Here is a 27,368-nt window from a genome sequence, read left to right as displayed (position 1 = left end):
CTTTTTAAAAAATGTACATGGTAAAAAAAAAAGCAGTGATCCCCTTGTCTAAGACATTTAAATGATAATAATTCTAGCATTCTGAGACTAGGGTTCCTGGGCCAGAGAATGCAAAAAGCAATACAGAAGAGATGTAGGCTTCTGAATACTGTGATTCTTTTTAAAATCTCCTTCTTCAAAAGAATCAGCATGATTCATGTTGTATTTGACTTCAAGATAACAAAACACCTTTTAGTTACTTAGAAAGATTAGATTGTAAAATACATGCTGAGTTCCTACAAATTAAAAGTGAGAATGAAAAAAAGCATCAGTGAAAGTACAGTAGATCTCCCGGACAAGGAGAGGCCATCTGCATAAAACTGAAGATATAAAACACGTGACTTCCTACTTTTAGATTAAAATCTACATTTTGCCTTTGGACATGGTAGAAGATTCAAAATTACCCATAAACAGTCAGCAATACATGGAAGTAGGAGCAGCAGTAGGCTGCTGTTTGCTTAGGGCTTCCTGGGTACCAGGCTGCCTGCTAAGCACTTATTATGAGTTATTTCAGTCTTCCCATAGCTCCAGGAGGTTGATGGTGCTTTGTCCCCATTTCACCGTCAATGAAACTCTGGTTCTGAAAAATTACTTGCCCGTGGTTGCATGGCTAGTAAGTGGGGAAAGCATCATGTTTAGGAAATGCAGAGCTCTTCACCACTCTCCAGCCTGCAGATGTTCAGTGTGGCTGCAGCTCTGAGGAGAGCACAGGACACGTATGCATGGCCACCTGCCTCAGGCACCTACAGACGGAAGTGGCACATGTGGAACAGACAGACAGAGAACAGCCTAAAACTGGAAGCTAAATTGTGTGAGAAAGACAAGTACTTCAGAGAAGATGGTGTGGAGTCACAAAACAAGTTTCATGAGAGCTCATACAGAGAACAGCCTAAAACTGGAAGCTAAATTGTGTGAGAAAGACAAGTACTTCAGAGAAGGTGGTTTGGAGTAAGAAAACAAGTTTCATGAGAGCTCTGAGGATGTAAAGGGGACTTTTAACAGCCAAAGCACACAGGAAGTCTAGCCTAGCAAGAGGAGTTCAATGGATGGAAGTCTCCACTTGTTTCCCCGAGTTAACATAGAAGGGCTTCTTTGTAAAATTCTGTTTTCACTTCAGCTTTTCTGCCAGAAATGTCTAGTGTAGTGATGTTTTTAAAAAAAAACTGTAAGATCTGTTTCTGCCATACATCCCCATTAAGACATAAATGGAGTTTTATTTTGTGGATGTTTAAAAATCCATGGACTTGCACTTTTGGTCGTTTCTCAAATACGTAGAATATTCAGCTAGTTCTCTTCAATTTCAGAATCTTTCTTTTCTATAGTTGTTAAAGACACAGGGTTGCATAATAACCATTAGGTTTAAATTGTGCAATTAGACAACTTTCTTATTAGTCAAGAAGTCAAACTTTTTGTGTGAGTACAGCTTTAGTTTCCAAAGAATGGCCAGTTTGAAGTATAATACTCTCTTTTGCTTACTTGAAATCTGCAAATAAATGCTTTAAATTATGGACAAAGTGATTATTTGCTTGTATTTAAAAAATAAGGAAAACAAAACTCATTACAATCTCTTCTACAGGGTTAGTACTATTTTATGTGTTGATTGCCACAGCCTCTCCAATGAACAATCTGGTGGAAAGCAATTATTTAATATTATATTCCAAAGACAAATTTCTGTTTACTCCCTTGTCAGATCTTAAAGAAGACTCAATTATGAATTTAAAGTAATGAGATGGATTGTATGGGACAATTAAATAGTAAGTCATCTTGGGTCAAAATGCCATTTGAGTGGATGGTTGATTGTTTTCCCCTCTGGGAATTACCCCCCACTATAATGAGGTTATAACTCACTGTTTTCTAAATTTTTATAGGAATGAGATAAAAATCTAATTAGAGCAATTGGTGCCAGTAATTGCAGTACTACAGAGAGAGCTGCAAACATTTCATTTCCTATTGAGTACCGAAATGTTGAAGAGAAATAAAATGTATGACTGTCTAGAAAAACACAGGATGGTAGTATTTTTATTTATCACCTTTGCGTTCTTTGCTGTATTCATTGGAACCAATAACTGATTCCAGATTCATTTTAGGGACTGTATAAGATGTAGATAGAAATTATTTCTCACACATGACCTCTTGGGCTGGAGTAGCTGCTTATGGGAAGTTCCTATCATTCTTCTAGAAATCAGTAACTTGACAGTGAAGAAAAAAATCTTAGGAATAATGCTTCTAGTCCAAGTATTTATTCAAAAATTATTTCTTGAGTACCTATTTGCCAGTGTTCTGAATGCCAGGCTCCCATGGGGAACAAGACAATCCCCCTGTCATGTGAAGTTGTTAATATCATAGTGTGAAAAATAGTCAAGTAAACACTTCAACATTAACATCAAATGTTGTGGCATGTGCCATAAAGAATGAAAGCTGTTATGTGCATATCCCGAGCTATGCATGTGTGCTTGCATGCATGTGCACGTGCGTGTGTGCACACACACACACACGCCCGCACACACACACAGAGTATGCTTAGCTGCATCTTCCCAATGCTCATGGTTATATCTCTAATTGTAGCCTCTGGACCATGATATTCTATATAAAAAGCTATTTTATGCCATTGGGTATATATATACTTCAGGTATATATATACCTATACTTAAGCCTATACTTAAGCCTCTCCTATACTTAAGCCCTCATGGGTGGATACTACACCTCACTTATGTTTTAATCTCCAGCAACTTGCACTGGGTCTAAACTAGAGTGCTTGCTGGATAATTCAATGACTGAACAAATGAATGAGGACAGTATGTACATGTAACCACTGGGAGAGTGCAGAAGGTAAAGGTTGCTGTGGAGGATGTCACCTTCAGCAAGTTCTCAATTTATTCCACACATTCCTCTGTGCATCCACAGCTTGTGGGGTTCTGAGCTACCTTTCCACTATGCTGGATTAGTTTTGTATGCTGTGTAACCAATTCCCACAGACCCAGTGACCAGAAAGAACATACCTTTATCAGCTCACAGTTTCTTTGGGTTAGGGGTCTGGGCACAGTCTAGTTGGATTCTCGGCACAACTGCCATTAAGGTGCCAGCCAGAACTGGGTTCTCTTCTGGAGGCTGAACTGGGCAAGCATCCACTTCCAAGCTCAGTCAGGATGCTGGCAGAAGGTATTTCCTTGTGGCTGTAGGACTCGTGGTGGCTACTTTCTTCAAATTTAACAAGGAGAAGAATACTGTAGAGTGAGTTGGCTAGCAAGACAACAGAGTACATATACTTGAATAATGATGTATAACATCGTAACATAACTCAGTCACAGAAGTGAGACCATCACATCTGCCATGTAATGTCAGGTGGAAACAAACCATAGAACCAGCCCATGCTGAGGGGCTGGAAATTATGCAAGGGTGTGAACACCAAAAGCTGGGAATCCTGGGGTCACCGTACAGTCTGTTCACCACATTTCCTCTAAAGAAGTTGCACTGCATCACAGTTCGATACCAATTTCTTCTATGACCTTAAATATAGCCCTGAACTTCTCTGTCAAGGAAGAAGTGAGGAGGTTTCAACAAGTGATCAGAAATGATTCTTTTATATCTAAGACTCTAGGATGATTTCCTCTCTACCCTGATAGGCTGCTCTTCCAAGTATGACCTCCTCATTGTTCCTCTGCTCTACCACACACTCGTTCCCCTCCCAGAAGGCTGCCCAACTATAGTGACCTGTCTAGAGAGGCTGTGATAGTGACTTGTGATAAATGGCTATTAGCACATTTACCAGTCAATGTCTTGTTTGCAATTCGGTTGTGGGCCAAAATTATGTTTGTTTTAACTGAGGTCTTTAGTTTATTTCAGGCAGAGATCTGGGCTGGAATGTCACCTTTGTGTCTCATTCTCACACACTGTACTATCTTAGCAGTCACATTTTATTTTCTTGAGATGATAATTTATAGGAAAAAATAAGAACTTTCTGCAGCTAGTCATTGTAGTCAATGATCGCTGAGTGACAGGTAAGCTCCTAATAAATAAATTCGCCAACACAGTGACACCTCAGGTTTCTGAAGCATGTGGGAATGAGTCATCTGGAGCGATGCTTTTCTAATTCCTGGAAGTATTTATTTCTTTCAGCTCATCAGAGTTTTTTAACTATTTAATTTATACTACAAAGTACCTATGTCACTTTTTTAATGACTTAACAGGAGCTATCACTCATTGCTTATACCAAGAACTGGGTACTGTGCTAATTGGCAGGTTCCACACACCACCTAACTTCATAATCAACAATGCTGTGAGGGGAATAAGCAACATGCCAATATACAGTCAGTATATGGGGACCAGATTCAAATGTAGAATTACTGTCTTCAAAGGCCCTGTTCTAAATATAGATGCCCTTACTTTCACTCTTATAATAATAAGATATCCTCAAGATCAGATGAGCTGTTCAGTGCTGTTTACCCAATGGCATAAAACTTCACCTTAGGCCGGGCGCGGTGGCTCAAGCCTGTAATCCCAGCACTTTGGGAGACCGAGACGGGCGGATCACGAGGTCAGGAGATCGAGACCATCCTGGCTAACACGGTGAAACCCCGTCTCTACTAAAAATACAAAAAACTAGCCGGGCGAGGTGGCGGGCGCCTGTAGTCCCAGCTACTCGGGAGACTGAGGCAGGAGAATGGCATAAACCTGGGAGGCGGAGCTTGCAGTGAGCTGAGATCCGGCCACTGTACTCCAACCTGGGTGGCAGAGCAAGACTCCGTCTCAAAAAAAAAAAAAAAAAAAAAAAAACAAAAAAACTTCACCTTAGATACATATTTTAGTGGGTAGGTACTATATGTTAAATTGTGCTCCCTCAAAAAGATTTGTTGAATTCCTAACCTCCAGTGCCTGAGACTGTGATCTTTTTTGGAAAGAGGGTTTTTACCCAGATAGTCAAGTTAGAATGAGGCCACTAGTGTAGGCCCTAATCCAGTATGACTGGTGTCCTTATGAAAAGAGGAACTTTGGACACAGAGGAACGTACATAGAGTGAAGATGATGTGGATATAGAGAGGCACAGGGAGGATGACAGGTGAAGATGGGGGATTGATGTGATGGGTCCATCAGCCAAGGAATGCCAGAGATTGACAGCAAACCCATAGAAGCTGCAAGATACCTCGGAGGAGTTTCCTTGTGAGGTTTCAGAAGAAGCATGGGCCCTGCTGGCATCTTGATTTTGGACTTTCTACCTCCAGAACTGTGAGAAAATAAGTTTCTGTGTTCTTCAAGCCACTGTTTGTCATACTTTGTGACAGCAGCTCTAACAAATGAATGTAGTAAATACATTTTTATTGTTTTCTTTGCTGCTAATATTTTCATCTTTGCTTCTCTAGTAGGTGCTACTCAGAGCACCTTCTGTCCTCACTCCTAACATGCTGCTTACAATACATTATGGGATAGAAGACCAAGTGGCAAAACTTGTTAGTATTGTTTGTTAAATTAAAGTAATCCAAGAGAATATTCAGTAAGTCAAGTCCAATGGCTTTAGTATATGGTAACCTATTTTAATGTTGCCAGAGACTATCTTTGCTTACTTTTGTATTTCAGGTTTGGGAAGATATTTTCAGTATCTGTGGCTTTTTTATACCATTTCTCTTGCTCAAGGTGTTTTGTTTTGCTTTTATATATCTATTAGGAAAGTTAAATCTTTTCCATTTTACCAAAGCTACATGTCCAGTATGAGAAAACTTAAAGTCTAAAAATTATGTGATTACTTACATTGTGTGTGTTCTGTTTGATGCTGGCTTTCTTTCAGTGTGTTGATAATAGTTTCTGTTTGTTGCAGTGGAATAATAGACTTTGGTTTTAGGCTATCATCTGTGGGCATTAAGAAAATGCTCTTTCTTTTTGTTTTGGTAAATCTTCTTTTCAGTAGACCACAAGCCCTTGCAAATGTTCTCTTTTTCTAACTCTCATAGCAGAAGGGCCACTTGAGCCTCAAAACAAAACGGCAGTGCAGTAATGAGGGTATTAGGTTGATGTGTTCTATTCAGCACCTGCTCCCGAGCTACCGAATAATGAATGAGCATGAATTACACATTGTGAAAACAGGAGAATCTGCCTTCTTTGTGTTGTAGGCATCAAGCAGTTTCAAAAGGGCTTTGCAATTGTGTTTCTCACACAAAGCCACCCATTTGTGAAAACCCATGTGAAAAGGCAAAGAGAACTGCTTGTGTACAGGTTAACATTTAACTAGACAGGCAGAGCTTTTAATAATTTCTATAAGGTTAAGGGTTTCGTTAATATGCAACCTGTGATTTGGTCCAAGTTCAATTTTACTTTGCCCAGAATACATTATAATATAAAGCTTAAGCTTTATTCTTTCAGGTTTAGTTATTTAACATGTAACATTGATCAATTATGCATGTTGGACACAGAGCTCTGAAAAGAGCTTTGACGTATAAAACTATGGTTTTAGTCCTTTTAGAGCTATGATGTTTGGTAGGTTAGGTGAAATAGACACATTTTTGACTTACAATATTTTCAGCTTACAATGGGTTTATCAGGGCGTAACCCATTGTAAGTTGGGGAGCATCTGTACAATGGCACAGATATATATATAATGCATATAGTTTTATATCCTTTTAAGACATAATATGAAGATATTTTATTTGCTCAAACCTTGTTATGCAGTTTTCCACTGTAATATTCACATGTTGACAGTGAGGCTATTTGCATAGTGTTTATCACCAGCAATGGACAGCAGCATTTGAGTTACATAGTGGCTCTGCCAGTTACAAGACGGGCAACTTGGGTAAGACACTCAGCATCTCTCAACCTCATTTGTTTTATCCGTAAAATGAAGATAGCTATACATACTTCACAGGCTGTGGTGAAGATATATTCTAATGAATATACAGTCTTACAAAAAAACATTCAATACATTCTAGCTACTCATGTATATTAATTTATGATACCCATTTGCTTTGAGTTATCTTCTTTGCAATAAGCTGTGGGAAAAACTTACTGTTCCTTCTCATACTCCAGGATACATCATCACCCAAATCATTATACATTCTTATATAATGCAAACATTAAGAAAGAATAATCATCTCACTAAAAAGCAGAGTGTGGTATGTTAGCGAGATTAAGAGGCTTTGGAATAGTTACATCAGGGATCAATTTGTGAGCTGTATGACTTTAGGCAAATTAATAAACTGAATTTCTTTAAATTTTGTTAAATAGGTATAATAGCATTATATATAAGAAAGCAGGAAAAATATGAGCAGCTCCTGTGATAATGCCTGCAAAATCAGGAGTGCTTAATAAATGGAAGCCACACTGCGATTTTCCAGATAATTGTGAAATAACTATGGGCCATTACAAAGCCATAGGAAATTAGAAGTGAGGAGTAATTTGGAGGTTGGCAAGCCCTACCTTCATCTAAAGGCAGAATTTCTTCTGCAGTCTCCCTAACAAGGAATCATCATACCTCAGGGACGGGATAGTCACTACCACATAAAGTAGTTCATTTTCAGACATGCGTAATCATTAGAACGTTCTTCTGTTGGTTCACAAATAGCCTTATGTCTCTGTTGCTGCCTGTTGGAGTTTTACTAAGTGTGCAGTCAGGCAGAGCTTCCACTCAGTAACCACCCACTAGTACTGTTGTACTGGTAATTTATGGACGGCGGCCATTCTTACTGGTCCATGTCCCATTCTGATTTGTGTTTGTGCCATTTTTAAGTGTTTTGAATATTAACCCTGATATCAGATAAACATGGAGTCTTGACTTTTTCCATAGTAGTGAATAACAGTGGAATAGTAACGTCAGATTTGTGTGCCACTGTGGTCCCATCTATGAAATAGGGATAATAATTGTATGTGGTTCATAAAGTTGTTTGAGGATAGTGTGGAATAAAGTATAAAAAGGGCTTAGCTTGGTTTCTCAAATACTGCAATAAATGAAATCTGTCATCATGATGCTGTCACAATGGTTCAATAATTGAAAACATTGATTCATCATTTAACATCCTCAGCTTATCAGTTTCTCACTATCTAGCTCTTCTTACACTGGACACTTCCTAAGTATTCGTTCGATGTTTTCTGGAAGTTAGTTGAACAATTACTGTGTGCCAGATACTACACAGTAGTCCCCCTTGATGCATGAGGGATACATTCAAGACCCCCAGTGGATGCCTGAAACTGCAGATATTTCCAAACCCATATATACTATGTTTTTTCCCTTTTGTACATACCTGTGATAAAATGTGATTCATAGAGTAAGAGATGAACAATAACTAATAATACAACGATTATAACAATACGCTGGAGTAAAAGCGTGTGAATGCAGTCCCTCTCTCAAAGCATCTGATTGTACCATACTTACCTGTTTTTGGACCACAGTTGACTGTGGGTAACAAAGCAAAACTGCAGATAAGGGGGGAATACTATACTACGAGTTTTACATGTGCCATTTAACTAAATCATTACAACTCTATAAAGTAAATATGATTATTGTCCTCAGTTACAGATGCAGAAGGCTGAGTTTCAGAAAGTTTTATTACTGACATGGTTTTGTTCTCAACAGAAAACCTCATAATGGTTTAAACAATAAAGAGATTTATTATCTTATAAAATCAGAACACCCAGATGTGTGCTGGACTTAGAGGGTATCTTGATTGAACAACTCAAGAGTATCACCAATTAACTGGTTTTTTTTCATTCTCTTCTCTCCTTTCCATGTGGTCACTTCATCCTCAGCTTTTTCCTCCCTGTGATTGCAAGAAAGCTGCCTGCTGCCCAGGGCTGCATGCTAAATTCTTTAAATCTAAAGAATCACACTCCTTCTCAAAACTTTCCCCAGGAGAGCAAGGAAGCTTTTTCCTCAGAAGCCCACAGCGTAACTCTTTCTGATACTCAGTGGCTTAAATTGGGTCATCAGCCCATCCCTGAACCAATAACAGGGCCTGTGGGATGGGATAACTCTAACTTAGACCTGACTCACATAATCCTTCCCTACAATCAGGGTGGAGCAGGTTTCCCAAAGCACATAAAATACAGTGTGTGTGTGTGTGGGCATGCGCACGCACGCACATGCACGTGTGTGCACGTGTGCATGAATGTGTGTGTTACAGGGAAGTGAAAATACCCAATTGAAAATTGAAATGATTAAGAGAATGAAGAATGCATATTAGAAAGGCAACCAAAATGACCATTAGTAAGCTGCACAGTCAAGATTTGAATCTCAGCCATTTGACTACAGAATTCATACTCTTAAACCTCTACTATCTACTGCTTCCCAAATCAACCTAGAAATCCTTGGGATTGGATAGGATCATTTGTGTTTGAGACTATTACCAACATCACTAAGTACTATACTAATATACTCATGCAACCTAAAGCATATATATATATGTGAAGAGTGTATATGTACACACATATATACATACACATTCATACACTACACACAGTATAGCCTATACAGGGCTCATGTTTAATCCACATACACTGGTCTGGTCATATCAGTTGTATTTCAGTGTATGGGCTGATGAAGAGCTCATGCCTGAACTTTCCTGCTACTCCAGCCCCTTTTCCAATCTCCCCCTCATTCCCCACCTGCTCCCTCCCTTGACCCAGAAACTAAAGTGCTAACTCCTGGCCCAGGAGAGGTCCTTCAGGGCACTGCCCCGGGCTTCCATCACCATCCCTTCTGATGACTGATAACTGTGTTGTTCTAGTTGTTAAATATTTTGTCTATCACCTCTGGTTATTTGTAAGTATATATACTTACATGGAATACTATATATGCCCACTATACTTCAGTAAACTTTAGTATGCTAAGCTCTAAAGAGTTTAGATCATTTGTCCAAGATTACATAATGAGTGACTGGGATTACAACCAAAGATTGTCAGGTACAATCTTAGGAGGATGATACCTAGTAGTCTTTAATCGTCTAACCCTGACAGCTTTTCACTTCTGCCCCTGTTCCAAACTGTTTTTCCTTATAATTTTCCCTCACTCCCTCTTAACATAGGTCTGTTTTTTGAGACCAATAGCCCATGTGTGACACCCTAAATAATATGTTACAGAATTATATGTATAGTATTTTTCCCCTCTCCAGAACTTGGCGATGGCCCAATCTAAGAGACTGTTATGTGGCAAAGAATTAAATACAAACTATGGACCATCAGAAGGCCATGGGACACTGAAGGAGTTGATTTTGGCTTGGATATGCCAATTTCCTTGTTTGCTATTTTCATGTACATGTATCTGGTATAGGATTGCAGGGTGAGCAACTTGACTCCAGGGGAGACTCAATGAAGGGATGTAATTAGCCTGTTAACTCCACTAATGTCTTATAAAGTCATTCAAGTGAGAACAGCAGATATATCAATTCCTTCTTGGATCCTGCCACAAGGAACACTGTATTTCCACTCTGCTATTTATAGTTCTCACAGCCGGAATCAGCTGGTTCAGCAGGACATGGCTCTTTTTGTTCTATCAAACCAAGATGCAATGAAAAATTTCCAAAGTGTGTGTCTTAGAATTTCCCTTTATCACTCCCAAAATTCCATAGTCCCTCTGAAATCATAGGCTCATAACAGGCATAAATCACTTCTTATTCATTACTCTTACTCTAATACATACACATACACTTACTAGAAAGTCAAGTTTCTTGGTTGACCAATGATAAATACAGTACATCTGGCACACAGGGTTTGTTTGAGTTGTTTTGGGGTTGGGGATTGGTTGTTTTGTGTTTTGTTTTGTTTTCTCTTCTCTTCTTAGGGGAAAAAAGACATGCAGGGCTTACTATTCCAAGAATTTGAGAAACCAGGGAGCCAGGATTCATTCATTTTTATGACAAATAGTTACTCGAGCACCTACTTTATTCTTGGGTACCTTTATGAGTCCAGGAGCTGCTGCATTGAACAATACAGAAAAGAAGTCATGTAAGTTCACTTAGAATTTACATGCTAGTGGGGACTGGGGGTTGAGAGAATGAAGCATTTTTACAAAGAATGCTAAAAGTGAACTATGGGCAGGAATTGAGGATATGAGAGTTTTGATGTATAAAGAAAAAGTGACAAGGTCAATAAGTGGTGGTCTTAGTGTGACAGATATGCCAGTTTGGAAATTGTATTGGATAAATGCTAGTCAGGGGCTAGGCTGTAGTTATGACAAGGGAATGATTAAGGAAGTGAGAATAAGGAAACTATTGGTGTAGGGTGGATGAAAAGATTCTTGGAGGCAAGTCAAGGAACTGAGAGGCCAGGGTGTTGGATGGAGCATTCGTGTAGACACTGAAGTCACCAAGAATGATAAATAACTAGACGGAATTCATCATTAGCTATCTGCTTATGATATTGATGTGTTTTGGCTGTGTCCCCATCCAAATCTCATGTAGAATTGTAGCTCCCATCATCTCCATTTGTCATAGGAAGAATGCAGTGGGAGTTAATTGAGTAATGTGGGTGGGTTCTTCCAATGCTGTTCTTGTGATAGTGGGTGAGTGTCATGAGATATGATGGTTTTATAAAGGGCAATTCCCCTGCACAAGGTCTCTTGCCTGTCACCACGTAAGAGGTGCCTTTGCTCCTCCATCACCTTCTGCCATGATTGTGAGGGCTCCCCAGTCATGTGGAACTGTGAGTCCATTAAACCTCTTTTTCATTATAAATTACCCAGTCTTGAGTATGTCTTTAGTAGCAGTGTGAGAATAGACTAATAAAGTCAGTTGGTATGAGGAGTGGGCACTGCTGTAAAGATACCCAAAAATGTGGAAGCGACTTTGGAACTGGGTAACAGGCAGGGGTTGGAACAGTTTGGAGGGCTCAGAAGAAGATAGAAAAATGTGGGAAAGTGTGGAACTTCATAGAGACTTGTTGAATGGCTTTGACCAAAATGCTGATAGTGATATGAATGAAAAAGTCCAGGCTGAGGTGGCCTCGTGTGGAGATGAGGAACTTACTGGGAACTAGAGCAAAAGTGATTCTTGCTATGCTTTAGCAAAGAGACTGGTGACATTTTTTCCCTGACATAGAGATCTGTGTAACTTTGAACTTGAGAGAGATTATTTAGGGTATCTGGTGGAAGAAATTTCTAAACAGCAAAACTTTCAAGAGGTGACTTGGTTCTCTTAAAAGCATTTAGTTTTATTCATTCATAAAGATATGGTTTGGAATTAGAACTTAGGTTTAAAAGAAAAGCAGAGAATAAAAGTTCAGAAAATTTGTAGCCTGATGATGGAAAAGAGAAACCTATTTTCTGAGAAGAAATTCAAACTGGCTGCAGAAATTTGCATCAGTAATGAGGAGCAAAATGTTAATTGCCAAAACAATGGGGAAAATGGCTCCAGGGCATGTCAGAGGTAGCCCCTCCTATCACAAAGCCCTGAGTCCTGGAGGAAAACTGGTTTCATGGGCTGGGCCCAGGGCCTTGCTACTTTATGTAGTCTCAGGACTTGCTGCCCTGCATCCCAGCTGTTTCTAAAGGGGCCAACATACAGTTCAGACCATTGCTTCAGAGAGTGCAAGCCCCAAGCCTTGGTGGCTTACACATGGTGTTGGGCCTGTGGATGCACAGAAGTTAAGAACTGAGGTTTAGGAACCTCTGCCTGGATTTCAGAGGATGTATGAAAATGCCTGGATGTCCAGGCAGAGGTGTGCTACATGGGCAGAGCCCTTAAGGAGAACCTCTGCTAGGGCAGTGTGGAAGGGAAATGTAGGTTGGGAATCCACACACAGAGTCCCCACTGGGACACTGCCTAGTGGAGCTGTGAGAAGAAGACCACCATCCTCCAGACCCCAGAATGGTAGATCCACCAACAGTTTGCACCATGTGCCTGGAAAAACTGTAGACATCCAGTGCCAGCCAGTGAAAGCAGCCAGAAAGGGGGCTGTACCCTGGAATGCCACAGAGGTGGAGCTTCCCAAGGTTGTGGGAGCCCACATCTTACATCAGTGTGACCTAGATGTAAGACATGGAGTCAAGATTATTTTGGAGCCTTAAGATTATACAGCCTTGCTGGATTTCAGACTTGCATGAGATCTGTAGCCCCTTTGATTTGGCCAATTCCTCTTATTTGGAATGAGTGTATTTACCCAATTCCTGTAACCCCATGGTATCTAAGAAGTAACTAACTTGTTTTTGATTTTACAGGCTCATAGGCAGAAGGGACTTGCCTTGTCTTAGATGAGACATTTTACTGTGGACTTTTGAGTTAATGCTGAAATGAGTTAAGACTTTGGGGAATTCCCAGAACTGAGGGTTCCTACCCATTTTAGGCCATATAGGTAGCCTCCAGACATTGCTAAGGCATTTGTAAACTGTCATGGTGCTGGTGAGATTGTCTTTTAGCATGTTCATGTATTATAATTAGTGTATAATGAGTAGTGAGGATGACCAGAGATCACTTTTGTCACCATCTTGGTTTTGGCCAGCTTCTTTACTGCATCTTATTTCTATCAGCAGGGTCTTTGTGACCTGTACCTTGCAAAACCAGTCCTGCTAATCACTAAATTCCTATCTCACATATTCAAGATGGAGTTACTCTGGTCTGAATGCCCCTGACAAGAGAATCCACACTGTTCAAATCCCCCCAGTTGATTCTGAAGCATATCCAGGCTTATCCAGGCTTATCAAGCATATCTACTAAGTTAAAATATATTATAGACTACTTTCAATGAAAGAAACATATTGTAAGTTATTTCATATTTATTTTTACTTGAGAAGACTGAAAAGGTAAAGAAGTGGTGCTAAAATTTAAAACTAGAAAATCTCAACTTGCTCTAGTAGGAATTTTAATAGAGCACACTAAGTTTCTTTTCATTTTCTCACTCCTGGTATATGAATAAACAACCTTCCATACTGCAATTTACCCTGTAGTGAATCAGATGTTACCCTGTTATGTTTTGGAGAAACTATATAGTTAGAATCTAAGCTTAGGTAATTATGTTTACAAATCCACTTTCTCTTATACATTTTTCTTAAATTTTTCTTATATTCTTTCTCTGAATTTGCAGTAAAAATACCCCTTTCCCATTCTATGTCATTGTTCTTTATGAAGCTTTCTCATCCTCTCCATCCCAAGGGAACTATGTCTGATTTATCTTTAGGTTTTCTGTATCTTACTACAGTGACTTACCAAAGTAGGTAAATATCTGATGAATAAATGAATACAAGATTTAATTAAGAAGTATCACGTTAAACTAATTGTTCCCTCTCTGATCTCCGTGTTATTAAGTTTCAAAGTAGTTTCTGGGAAAAGTAGTTAACACAATGATGTATGGATTCAATAAATAAGAAAAATGGTGCTCAGGGATTTAACAGAAAGCTCATAAAATGTCAAATCCACAGCAATTAATTTCTCCCAGTAAGTCCTCATAAATTCAGGCCAAGAAATTTTATACTGATCTTTCCTCACTCAACTCTCATCCATCCTTGGTAGGGCTCCTCTGGGCCTCTTTCTCACCTGGCAAACAGTACCTGATGCTCACTGGATGTAGATCTGAAGAGGTGGAAAGAGCCAAACACCTGGTTTATCTCTAGCTTTATGCTGCAGAGAGTATCTGATGGTGTGCCACAGTGCTCTGTATATACTGTTAGGATCAGCCTTCTTGAGTGCACTGGAATTTCTCTGGGTGTCATTAAGTTCTTCATTTACTGACCATGAGGCACTGGGATAGAATATGATATTAATCGAGAAACCATCCCTGACATCATGGTCCACTTGGAAAACTTGCAGAGATTAGAAAAATTTTTTGAGTCGGGATTTTGCTTTGTTGCCCAGGCTGGAGTGCAGTGTCTATTCAAGGCACAATCATAGTGCAATGCGCCTCAAACTCCTGGGCTCAGGTGATACTCCCTCCTCCACCTCCTGAGTGGCTGGGACTATAGGTACACACCACCGTGCCTGGTCAGAATATTTCTTTTAGGATGTTATAAGACCTATAGTTATTTAATTATTATTCCTAGGGTAGTTAGTGAAAAGATTTGGACCAGTCTTTTACACACTGATGTACAGCAAGATAACTATAGTTAGTGACATTGTATTATATACTGGAAATTCGCTACATCAAAGTATCATGTTGGCCACTTTAAACACACAATTTTTATATTAAAATGACTGAAAAAATAGCAAAGTAAAAAAAAAAAATCCATAGGAGAGCACAAAACCCACCTTCTTCCAATGAAGGGAGTAGTCTGATGGTTAATACTTGGAGGATAGAATGATAGAGTTTGCAAAGCCTTGGTGAATATTATAGTAAGGAGCACTCCTGAATCAAAGAATCACATTGTACTTTATAATAGCCCTCACTTTTCCACTCTCAGATTTTTACTGCCTTTCCCTAATGTACCATTAAAGCCCTTCAGCCTAAATTCATAGAATCCATTAGGGAAGAAATTCTGAAGCTGGTTTTGGGAACACATTTTCAGCCTTGTCAAATGGCTTTCATGCTGCTAGAATAATACCACCTTAATCTTTGACAGACCAAGTCTGTCAGCTTACTCTTTACTTAAAAATATTAATGAGTAACAAGTCCCATTATCAATAAACAGAACCAAGTGTGTGATAAAGTGTGATAAATGTTACAGTGGAAGAAGTATCCCGTGTGGTCAGAATATATGGGGTTAGGGGGAATTTGACCCAGAATTGAAAAATCAGGAAGGCTTCCTGCAGGAAGTGGCATCTGAGCTGTGAGGTTAAGGGTGAAGCTGTGTTGTCTGAGTGCACTCAGTGAGAGGACTCTAATTCAGGCAAAGCAACAGCAGGTGTGGATGTGAGGAGGCAAAGGGAGACAGGGGGTGGTTGTATAACTACATTATCAATCATGTTTTTCCCATTTATAGTCTTTAAGTTCACATCATCTGTGTAATTCTAGAGTTACATAAGAAAATGATGCTTAATACTACTAATGTTACTTTATGGCACTGTAAATGCTTTATATGATCCAATGGACCAATATCTACATGCTTAGATACAATATGCTATAGGAAGTTTAGAGTCTGAGTTTTTGAATGAGAGAGGCCTTGGTTCAGAGCCCAGTTCTTCCATTTACTAGCTCTGTGACCTTGGGTTAAGCTTCAGTTTTCTGATTTAGAAATTGGGAATTTTCTGTTTCATAAATTTACTGTGAGAATTGAATGAGAAGATGAGTATTGAGAAGCTAGTACATTGTTTCAACTCTAGTTGGCTTTCTTGAGCATTTTCTTGCCCCTACCCCTTAGTTCTGTTTGTTTTATTATAAGCAACTTTCTTTTTTCTTTTTACTCCTCTAGGGATATGAAGCCTGACAATATTTTACTTGATGAACATGGTAAGTGAGTGATTTCTTTCTAATCAAGTACATGACATGCATGTAGAAAAGTTGATTATTCCCAGCAGAGGGGTATTACACATGAAAAACGTATTTTGCTCTATTCAGTTGAGCTGTATGTACAAACTCCTCATAGACAATATGGGGGAACTTTATTACTTATGGCAGGTTATGGTACAACAATACGCCCTTAAATCACATTGAATTTACCTAATGAGAAAATCCTATTCTACTCCATTTTCTCCCACTACTATATTTCTTCAAGAAAACCATCACAATTTTTTAGTGTTTTTTGACCTTAATATAACACACAATCACCTATTTTTTTATAATGATACAGAAGGCCTCAAGCTGAGAGCATCTGGCCAGCAATAGCATCTACCTAGACATTCATGACATTATTTTGTTCTCATTGCATCCACTATTTTTTTTATTATTATTATACTTTAAGTTCTAGGGTACATGTGCACAACACGCAGGTTTGTTACATATGTATATATGTACCATGTTGGTGTGCTGCACCCGTTAACTCATCATTTACATAACGTATATCTCCTAATGCTATCCCTCTCTGCTCCCCCACCCCATGACAGGCCCAGGTGTAAGATGTTCCCCTTCCTGTGTCCAAGTGTTCTCATCGTTCAGTTCCCACCTATGAGTGAGAACAACTGCATCTACTTTTCTGCATTCCTTCTTATAAAAGGCAAATTGGTTTTACATTTGCAAATTGATTTTTACATTTACTTTGATATCACAGAAGAATACTTACATCTTAGGGTCATTGTAAAGACTGACCTAATACATGTAAAGTACTTGATGCAGTGACTGTCACGAAGAAATCACTCAATAAAAGTCTAATATTGGTACAATTTTTGTGAGGTGGTCGTGGCTTTCTCCCCTTGGAAAGGAAGCTGGAACTGCTTCATCTTGTTTTATATGGTTTTGTCTATGCCGGCACATGACTAATATGTACCAATGTATATCAGAAGAGATAGCAAGTTTTCTCGTTAAAAATTTTAGTTTGCGAAAAACCAGTTAAAGAAAAACATAAAAACGATAAAAGTATATGTGTTATCCAGATTTGTGATATAGGGATATGGCAATAATCAAGATGGTGATAAGTGAATGCTGAATTTCAAGAACTACTGATTATACCCTCTAGAATAACCTTTTGCCCGCAGTGATTAAATGTGTATAATTTCTTCCTACTATTGATTTTTGTGTATATTTAGATTTATTAGAACATCAGGGAAGATCTGTAGGGCACACAGACTGTATGTTATAAATGTTAACAGTGTCAATAAGCTCTTTGTTATGTCTTTAGAAGGCTGCTAGATGAGGAGAGTCCTAAATCTTAAAAGCTCCTTACTCAATTTTTACAAAAAGGATTTGCAAGTGGAACTGAAACTCCAAGTACCATCTATTTCTCATTATTTATTTACCTAGTTTTGAGCCTGATTTGCCTGATTCCACCTGTGCTCAGGGGGCTAAGAAACACTGGTATATGACCTCTAATTTCAAAGCTCAGTGTCATTACTTATTTATGGACTGTCCAAAAAGATTTTTTCCACTTTCTTCCAATGCCTTATTTCTCCCTTACCTTTACTGCTTCTGACATTTGAAAACAGAGTCTCTGATTCTCAGAAATGTAAGCAACGGTGAGATTTAGCATGAAGGTGACTTTCTTTAAAATACCAGCTATTCAGAGCTAGGTATAGTGGCAGGCACCTGTAGTACCAGTCACTTGGGAGGCTGAGGCAGGAGGATCCCTTGAGCCCAGGAGTTTGAATCCAGCCTGGGCAGCACAGAGAGACTCTGTCTCTTGCTGGGGGGAGAAAAACCATTACCACTAGCTTCTTTTCTAGCCTAGAGAGGTCACCTTTGTGGAACTTAGGGAAAAGTGCTCCCTCTGCCCGCCACAGCTTCCTGACAGCACATGGCCTACCAAGGAGAACCCAAGTTAGGATTTAGTCCTCACTTGCTCCCTCAGCTGGGTGCCTTTGTGCATGATTTCTGCTGTTCTGCCATTATAGAGGCCCTGAATGGAGGCATGTAGGTCCTATCAATCCAACACTTTCCAAGCTTTATCCTCCATTCAGAGAACAGTGTTTTCACCCCAGGTCTCATCCATGGCTTCATCTTATCTCTATCATTAAGACATCCTGTTCTCCTTCAGTCAACTTCTTCCTCCTCATTTTCTCGGCGACTTGGTCATTGCAGATGAAGAAAAACCTGAAGAAATCAATTAATCTTCAAGTTTAACCACCCTTAGAGACTACCCTTGTGAAAGATTAATTGTGTAGCAGTGTGGCTAAGAATGTGAATTCTGGAGTCAGATTGCCTTCATTCAAAACACACTTCACTCATCTACTTTTTTTTTTTTTTTTTTTTTTTTGAGATGGAAGCTCGCTCTGTCACCCAGGCTGGAGAGCAGTGGTGTGATCTGTGCTCATTGCAAGCTCCACCTCCCGGGTTGATGCCATTCTCCTGCCTCAGCCTCCCGAGTAGCTGGGACTACAGGTGTCCGCCACCACACCCAGCCAATTTATTGTATTTTTATTAGAGACGGGGTTTCACCGTGTTAGCCAGGATGGTCTTGATCTCTTCACCTCGTGATCTGCCCCCCTCAGCCTCCCAAAGTGCTGGGATTACAGATGTGAGCCACCGCACCCGGCCATCTCACTCATTGACTAGTCCTTAGAGGTTTGACAAGTTGCCTAAACTTTGTCTTAGTTTTTTCAGGGATCAAAAGAACACTTACATCTTGGGGTCATTGTAAAGACTGACCTAATACGTGTAAAGTACTTGATGTGATGACTGTCACAAAGAAATCACTCAATAAAAGTCAAATATTAGTACAACTCGTATGAGGTAGTCATGGCTTTCTTTTCTTGGAAAGGAAGCTGGGAATGCTTCATCTTGTTTTATGTGACTTTGTCTATGCTGATACATACCTAATATGTACCAAATCTCTACCAGATAGAATCTGTAAAAGCTGTCTTTCCCAGATAATTATTTTGATTTCAGAAGTGATATACCAAATATTCTGCTTGTCTACTTGTTAGATCTTGTGTTTAAACCATTTTGTTTATCCCTTCATCCTCAGGTAACTACACTTTCTGTGTCCATTTGCTGTCTTTCATGTGTGCAGGGGGCAAGGGCGCAGTCATGACATTTTATTCTTTGTGGAGCTGGGGCTCTGTTGCTTACAGGATACAAGCCATCATTCCAGTGTGCCGGAGAGAGAGTCTCAGGCTGCCCCTGTTATCTGGTGTCTTATTTACAAGGGCTGCTTTCATTCTCAACGTTTTTTAAAATTTGGTCCATGAATTAAGAAGAGGCTTTTCTGTATTATATTCCTACCCTAACTCAATTTGAAAATCAATTGCTTTGGGAAAGATTGTGTATGAATGGTACAGAAGTGAGCAAACAAAAAAGACCGAGAGCCCTTTTGTAAACATTGTCTTAGGGATCTCTTTCCGGAGATCATAATTTTTCTGGAGTTATTTACTTTCTGTTTGTTCAGATTCTGAAAAAGTAGGACTCTCAGACATTACTCAAGGAATGTAACTAACCACTATTCAATGAATAAATTCCTGTTTTTCACCTCCCCCCAGCTCATTATGTACAGCTGATCTTGTGAGAATCAGCTGAACCACAAATCAATGCCTGCTTTTTAGAGTGTCTGCTGGTGTGACTTTCCATGTGGAGCTCATATTTCAAACTTCATTTGCCTTCTCTATCTCCATTTACAATATTTCCTCCCTGATGGGCTGTAGCATGGGCCTCTTGTGTGGAAATTTCAGCCACTGTGAAGGGTAACCTCCTGTCTCTCTGGTGCCTCCTATGCCCATCCCTACAAGTGAGCTGTGTATCACACCATGTTGCTTACATTTTAATGCAACACGATTCAGTAACAGGCAGAAACCTGTATTCTTACTGATTCATATTCTTTATATTCATCTGAAAAGATTGACATTTAAAGAAGCCAGTTGTAAAATGAGAAATCCTCTGTGTGAATAAATATTTCTTGTACATCAGAATTTGCCTTTAAAAATGTTTTTAACTTAGAGCACATCCCGACCCACTATCCTAATGTATATTTTCATTTCCTACCAATTTAAGTACCCCATCCAATTCTATCAATTCCATAGTGTCTAAAATTCTTGTATTTTTCTTATTCAGGAAATGCTACAATTAGAGGAACAGTAATATATGCTTGACATGTCAGAGAAAATGACAATTATGTCATCATTTGTCACTTAGGTTTCTTAATACCATCCTGTTACAAGGAATAGAGGCAAAAACTTAGTGTAGGAGGTGAAAAAAAAACCGAGGCTGCCATCTTAACAGCCTTTTCATTGCAGAGTCTCAACATGTGCCAAAAGATAAAGTGGACAGTTTCCTTTTAAAACAACATACAGTATAGAATACAGTAATTTATCCCCAGATAATCACTCCCTAGGTAGTACCTAGGGCTATGCATTTTCAGCAAGCAGCTCAGAAAAATGTGGGGCACATATTCTAAACACCTGCAAGTAGGAGAGACTTAAAAGTTGGGAGCAGTGCCAACCAAGTGGTTATGGTGCCCTAGAGTACTGTGTTGATGACAGAGATCCTCAGGCTCTGCACAGGAGCAGTAAGAGTGTAAATGATGACAACAATGATGACTGGATTCAATGGCATCATAAGATGAATTCAGATTTTTTTATATAATCCCCTGTCCCAAGCAATAGAAGCAAAAAGAAAAGGCAGAAACTCTCCCCTAGGATGGGAAATTAGGAAGTTCTGAGGCTTGCACCTGAAAAACTTTTCACTAAGGTAGTGATTCTCAACAGGCCATGATTTTGCTCTACTGCTTCTCCCTGCATGGGACATTTGGTAATTTCTGGAGACATTTTTGATTATCAGGATTCCAGCCAGGGTTGGGAGGTGATATCAGCAGCTAGTGGGTAGAGGCCGGGATGCTAGCAGGCATCCCGCAAAGCACAGGACAGTTTGCACTACAAAAAATTACCAGCACCAATATTTCAATGGTGCTGAGGTTGAGAAACTCTGCTCTAAGGTTCACCCAAGGCCTGGGCTTATGAAAAAAGCCAGAGGAGTCCTTCATTCCCAAGGCAATTCCTGTGTCCTTCAATCAGTAGGAGAGTGAACCCTTTCCTGTGATCCAGCAGTCAAATTTCATTTTCAAAACACAGAAGGCTTTGGGAGGCCGAGGCAGGTGGATCACGAGGTCAGGAGATCGAGACCGTCCTGGCTAACATGGTGAAACCCCGTCTCTACTAAAAATACCAAAAAAAAAAAAAAAAAAAAAAAAAAACTAGCCGGGCGTGGTGGCGGGCGCCTGTAGTCCCAGCTACTCGGAGGCTGAGGCGGGAGAATGGTGTGAACCCGGGAGGCGCAGCTTGCAGTGAGCTGAGATCCGGCCACTGCACTCCAGCCTGGGCGACACAGCGAGACTCCGTCTCAAAAACAAAAACAAAAACAAAAACAAAAAACACAGAAGGGAACCTGGCAGATAGGTCACCACGGTAAGTAGAAGCGAGGCATGGCTGTAGCCGGACCTGGGACTGAGTCTTAGGACCAGCATTCTGTAAAGTTCTGCTTTCATTGTTTAGCTGAGGAGCACCAGGCTAGAAGATCCAGTGGAAACTGACCCTCAAATAATTTCTCCCTGTCCTTAAATAGGCATCCTGGAAGTGGACTAGAACTCTGAGACAATCAGAAATTGTTTTAGGTTTTCAGTTCTTTGGTCTTGTGATACAGCACACAAAGTTTTTGGTAGATTCACAGCCTGACAAAGGGATCCTAGACAAAATTCTAGGTCTAAACTCCAGCTCTGTAACTTTTGAGTTTTTTGAACTTAGCCATAAATGACTCATACATAAAATAGGGCCTACCTCACTAGGCTAAAGGATAAACTTTGTGCAACAACATTTTGAAAACTGAATTAATCATGTAAGTGTAAACAATACTTAAAAGGAAAACATTCAACATTCTTTCAATTGACGTGTAATGAGTACTCACCAGAGTTGAGATGTTCTGCTAAGCCAGGCCCTCTTTTAAAACTGTAATATCAAACTTTATTAGGTCTCATAATCACCTGGAGGGCTTATTTAAACATTGGTGCCCAACCCACAGAGTTTCTGATTTAGTATAATAGAGCTCAGGGAGGAGCGGGGTGTAAGAATTTGCATATCTAACAAGTTCCCAGGTGATGCTGATACTCCTGGTCTGGGCACTACATTGTAGGAACCAATTGGCTCTAAAACCTTCTCTACCTTCCACTTCTACATGAGCATAGATAATCTTGTAGCTGAGTCAGCTTGGAAAATCTGTGCAGACTAAAGTAGATAGCTGCATGTCTGGCTGCTCATCTGAATCACCTGTGGAATTTGTTGTTTTTACTACAGATACCTGGATCCCCTACAAGTCCCACTGAATTGGAGTTTCAGGAGACCAAAGCCCAGGCACATGTATTTTGCAAAATTACACTGACGTTTCTGATAATGACACATATCAACAATTAAACGCTTACTTCTTGCCAAATGCTGTGCTAAGTCTCCCGTAATCATTATTTCATTTAATATTTCCAATAACCTCTTGAGAAGACTATGATTAGCTTTCCAACTTTACAGAGAGGATAAGTGACGTTTTCAAGGTAACACAGCTAGTTAGTGGTAGAACCTAGACTTGAAGTCAAGCAGGCTGATTCCAAGAAATGGGTGCTTCACAACCGTCTCCAGACTCACCTGATTTGTATTAAGCTTTGTGACTCACTGGTCCAACACTATGAGCAGAACCTATGGGGAGAAAGAGAAAAAGAAAAAACAGAGACAACCTATGCTATGATAGGGTAAGTTATTGAAATCAGGCATTGGTGCCACTCCAGCAAGAATACCTTTTAACTCGATGAGTGCTACCTTTACTGCAATATCATCACATAAACAAAGCCAAAACACTTTCTGCACAAAATAAAATCCTGGTGATAAAGGCAGTGAGATTTATGTTTAGCAGCAGGCTGGATACTATCAGGGAGCAGACAATGAAGTTTAATATGGGGAGTGTGGACTGTAGGCCCTGGAAGAATCTGATGACATGCCCTCCAGTTACAGCTGTATCTCATCAAAACCACAGACACATGGAAATGGAAATGCCAACACTTCAAGATTCTCTGAAGCAGATGACTGTCATGCCAACAGCTAACATAATAGGCTTGTCTGCCTGAGTTTTTGGCACTGCCCTTTTGTTCCCTCTAGCTGTAAATGCAGGGACCCCAGAGCACCTCAGAGAGTGTGCTCCCTGCCAAATACAAGTATTAGACCCACACTATATTGCTTTGGGTGTTAAAGCTGAGAGAGACCCTAGAGATCATTTAGTCTACCACTTCTTTTTTTATATAAAGGAAAATTTAGATCCACCTTGGAAAAGGACTTAAAGTCTACTATGTGTTAGAGGCAGAGTTCAAGGCAGAACCCAGGCCTCCTGGCTCCCGGTCTAGTGCTCTTTATAGAATCCCTTTAAAAATGAAACTCATTGGCCGGGCGCAGCGGCTCACGCCTGTAATCTCAACACTTTCGGAGGCCGAGGCAAGCAGATCACGAGGTCAGGAAATCGTAGAACACCCTGGCCAACATGGTGAAATCCCATCTCCACTAAAAATAAAAAAATTAGCTGGGCGTGGTTGTGCACGCCTGTAATCCCAGCTACTCGAGAGGCTGAGGCAGAAGAATCACTTGAACCCAGGAGGCGGAGCTTGCAGTGAGCCGAGATCACACCATGACACTCCAGCCTGGCAACAGAGTGAGACTCCATCTCAAAAAAAAAAAAAAAAAAAAAAGTAAATTAAATTATTTTTATTTATTTATTTATTTATTTTATTTTGTTTTATTTTTTGAGACGGAGTCTCGCTCTGTCGCCCAGGCTGGAGTGCAGTGGCGCGATCTCGGCTCACTGCAAGCTCCGCCTCCCGGGTTCATGCCATTCTCCTGCCTTAGCCTCCCAAGTAGCTGGGACTACAGGCACCTGCCACCACGCCCGGCTAATTTTTTGTATTTTTAGTAGAGACGGGGTTTCACCGTGTTAGCCAGGATGGTCTCGATCTCCTGACCTCATGATCCGCCCGCCTCAGCCTCCCAAAGTGCTGGGATTACAGGCGTGAGCCACCGCGCCCAGCCAAAAATTACATTAAATTAAAAAAAAAAAAAAACTAAAGTTGATCTCCCACCCGCCCCCCCCCCACACACACACACTATCCCTTGAAAACAGTTATTTTGTTGGGGACTGATGAGGCCAACCTGAACTATCAGACAAAAAATATATACAAAAATATTTTAGAAAAACTTGGAGAAAACGGATGCTTTCTTGGCTAGGGAATAAATATTCGTATCCATACTCATGCCACTTTTGTAGTAATAATATATGCCTCTCACTTTTCTTTTTCTTTTTTTTTTTTTGAGATGGAATCTCATTCTGTCACCCAGGCAGGAGTGCAGTGGTGTGATCTCAGCTCACTGCAACCTCTGCCTCCCAGGTTCAAGTGATTCTCCTGCCTCAGCCTCTCAAGTAGCTGGGATTACAGGCACCCATCACCACACCGGGCTAATTTTTTATTTTTTATTTTTAGTAGAGACGGGGCTTCACCATTTTGGCCAGGCTGGTCTCGAACTCCTGACCTCAAGTGATCCACCTGCCTCAGCCTTCCAAAGTGCTAGGATAACAGGGGTGAGCCACCGCGCCCAGCCTGTTTGCCTCTTTAAAAAATATAATCCCGTAAGAGATGTTTGGAAACGTGATACTTTGAGTATCTTTTGGCTGTCTCCTTCATAACATTCATAGGCTAAACCAACTTAAAATGTCACCAACAGACAAAATATGCCTAACTAGAATTACTTAACCACAAATTCTTAACTACTAAGGGTAAAACTTTCTGAGGCTGCACTCCAGACTTACAGAGACTAATCATTGCATATCATGAAATGGAGAATTGCTGGTTTAAGACCATATTGGCCTTGAGATGGACTGCAACTAGCCTACAAGAATTAACAGATTAATTGGGTGCTTTCAGTTAGAAGCATGGTTGTGCCACTGGGTTGAATGGAACTTAACTTTCTGTGTGGTTCTTCTCTCTCTGCAGGGCACGTGCACATCACAGATTTCAACATTGCTGCGATGCTGCCCAGGGAGACACAGATTACCACCATGGCTGGCACCAAGCCTTACATGGGTATGGGTTTCATGAGTGGCTTTTGTTTTTCATTCCTGTAAACACCATCTATTTTTTTTTTTTTTTTTTTTTTTTGAGACGGAGTCTTGCTCTGCCGCCCAGGCTGGAGTGCAGTGGCCGGATCTCAGCTCACTGCAAGCTCCGCCTCCCGGGTTCACGCCATTCTCCTGCCTCAGCCTCCCGAGTAGCTGGGACTACAGGCGCCCGCCACCTCGCCCGGCTTGTTTTTTGTATATTTTAGTAGAGACGGGGTTTCACCATGTTAGCCAGGATGGTCTCGATCTCCTGACCTCGTGATCCGCCCGTGTCGGCCTCCCAAAGTGCTGGGATTACAGGCTTGAGCCACCGCGCCCGGCAACACCATCTATTATAGGTGGAATCATCTGGGACTTGCAGCTAGAACTGATAAGTTCCTGTCTGACTTTACCTGTGGAGCTTCTGATTTCATGGGTCTTCTCCACTAGCAAGCACCCAAGATGATGTTGATAGGAAAGGACCATTGATTACATTTGGAAAACTTATTTCATGAGTCAAGGAAGACCATTTGTACCCACTTCCTAACAAAAATATTAACTAATTCTATAAATACCTAACTGTCTCTGTGTGCTTAGCACCGTTTCAGATGCTGGTGACCCTGTAGAAAGCAACACAGACAAGGTCTTCAGCTCCTAGAGCTTACATTCTAGTGGGAGCAGATTTACTAAAAAAAAAAAAAAAAAAAAAAAAGAACCAAACAAGGCCGGGCGCGGTGGCTCACGCCTGTAATCCCAGCACTTTGGGAGACCGACGCGAGCGGATCATGAGGTCAAGAGATTGAGACCATCCTGGCCAACATGGTGAAACCCTGTCTCTATTAAAAATACAAAAATTGGCTGGGCATGGTAGCACACGCCTATGGTCCCAGCTACTTGGGAGGCTGAGGCAGGAGAAGCGCTTGAACCTGGGAGGCGGAGGTTGCAGTGAGCTGAGATTGTGTCATTGCACTCCAGCCTGGCGACAGAGCGAGACTTTGTCTCAAACAAAACAAAACAAAACAAAACAAAACAAAGACAAAGAAGTAGGAAACAGTAATAAGCAGAATGGCAATAAGTGGCAAAGTATTATTTTAACCATTATTTACATAATACTGCATTACATGCATAGAGCTATAAACTTTACAAAATGCATTCCCAGCTATAATTTTAGATTTACTCATAGTGCCATAACAATCCCATGAATTCTTCTTTTTAAAGATAAGGAAATTCTGGAGCTGGATGCTGGCATCCATCTGTGGTCCCAGCAACTTTAGAAGCCAAGGCAGGAGGATTGCTTGAGTCTAGGAGTTGAAGGCTGCAGTGAGCTATGATCATGCCACTGTACTCCAGCCTGGGTGATAGAGTGAGACTCTGTCTCTAAAAACAAATAAATTATTTAAAAAAATAAATAAAGGTGAGGAAATTCTGCCTCAGAAAGTTTAAATGTCTTTGTAGTATCTTGTGTGTAGCGAGGTGAGGAACTTGTTTTTGCCTTGACGATTCAGCATTTACTAAGGGGTGACCAAAAAGATAGTGTTAGATGCAAAATTGTCAGTCGGTTTCACGTTTAGTTGTGGTAACAAATCAACTACAAACTCTAAGTTCACCTGTTGGGAGCAGCCATCTCTACATAGACACCAGAACTAGTTTTTAGCAGAACTAGCTTTACCTCCTGTCCAGCCCCAACAATGTAAGGAGAGAGCTAGTGCCCTTGAGGGGCACACAGTATTCAGAAAGAGGGAGTTCTCCCTCCCTTCTCCCTGTGGTTGCTCCTAAGGCAAGTGAGTCAGATCTCAAAA

General features: G+C 40.4%; 1 protein-coding gene across 2 annotated transcripts in view; it reads left to right on the top strand.

Annotated features, from left to right (window-relative positions):
- The window catches only part of STK32A (serine/threonine kinase 32A), a 152,449-nt gene that overhangs the window by 90,383 nt on the left and 34,698 nt on the right, over positions 1-27,368 (top strand). For both annotated transcript variants that reach the window (XM_050794027.1, XM_050794028.1), the window contains exons 6-7: positions 16,289-16,326; positions 25,466-25,555. In XM_050794027.1, coding sequence (XP_050649984.1) covers positions 16,289-16,326; positions 25,466-25,555 — 128 coding nt within the window. The remainder of the gene's footprint in view (positions 1-16,288; positions 16,327-25,465; positions 25,556-27,368) is intronic.

Source organism: Macaca thibetana, chromosome 6, assembly GCF_024542745.1.
Source record: "Macaca thibetana thibetana isolate TM-01 chromosome 6, ASM2454274v1, whole genome shotgun sequence".
In the NCBI taxonomy this organism is placed as follows: domain Eukaryota; kingdom Metazoa; phylum Chordata; class Mammalia; order Primates; family Cercopithecidae; genus Macaca; species Macaca thibetana.
Note: the sequence above shows the minus strand (reverse complement) of the source record. Positions and strands in the feature narration are given on the sequence as shown.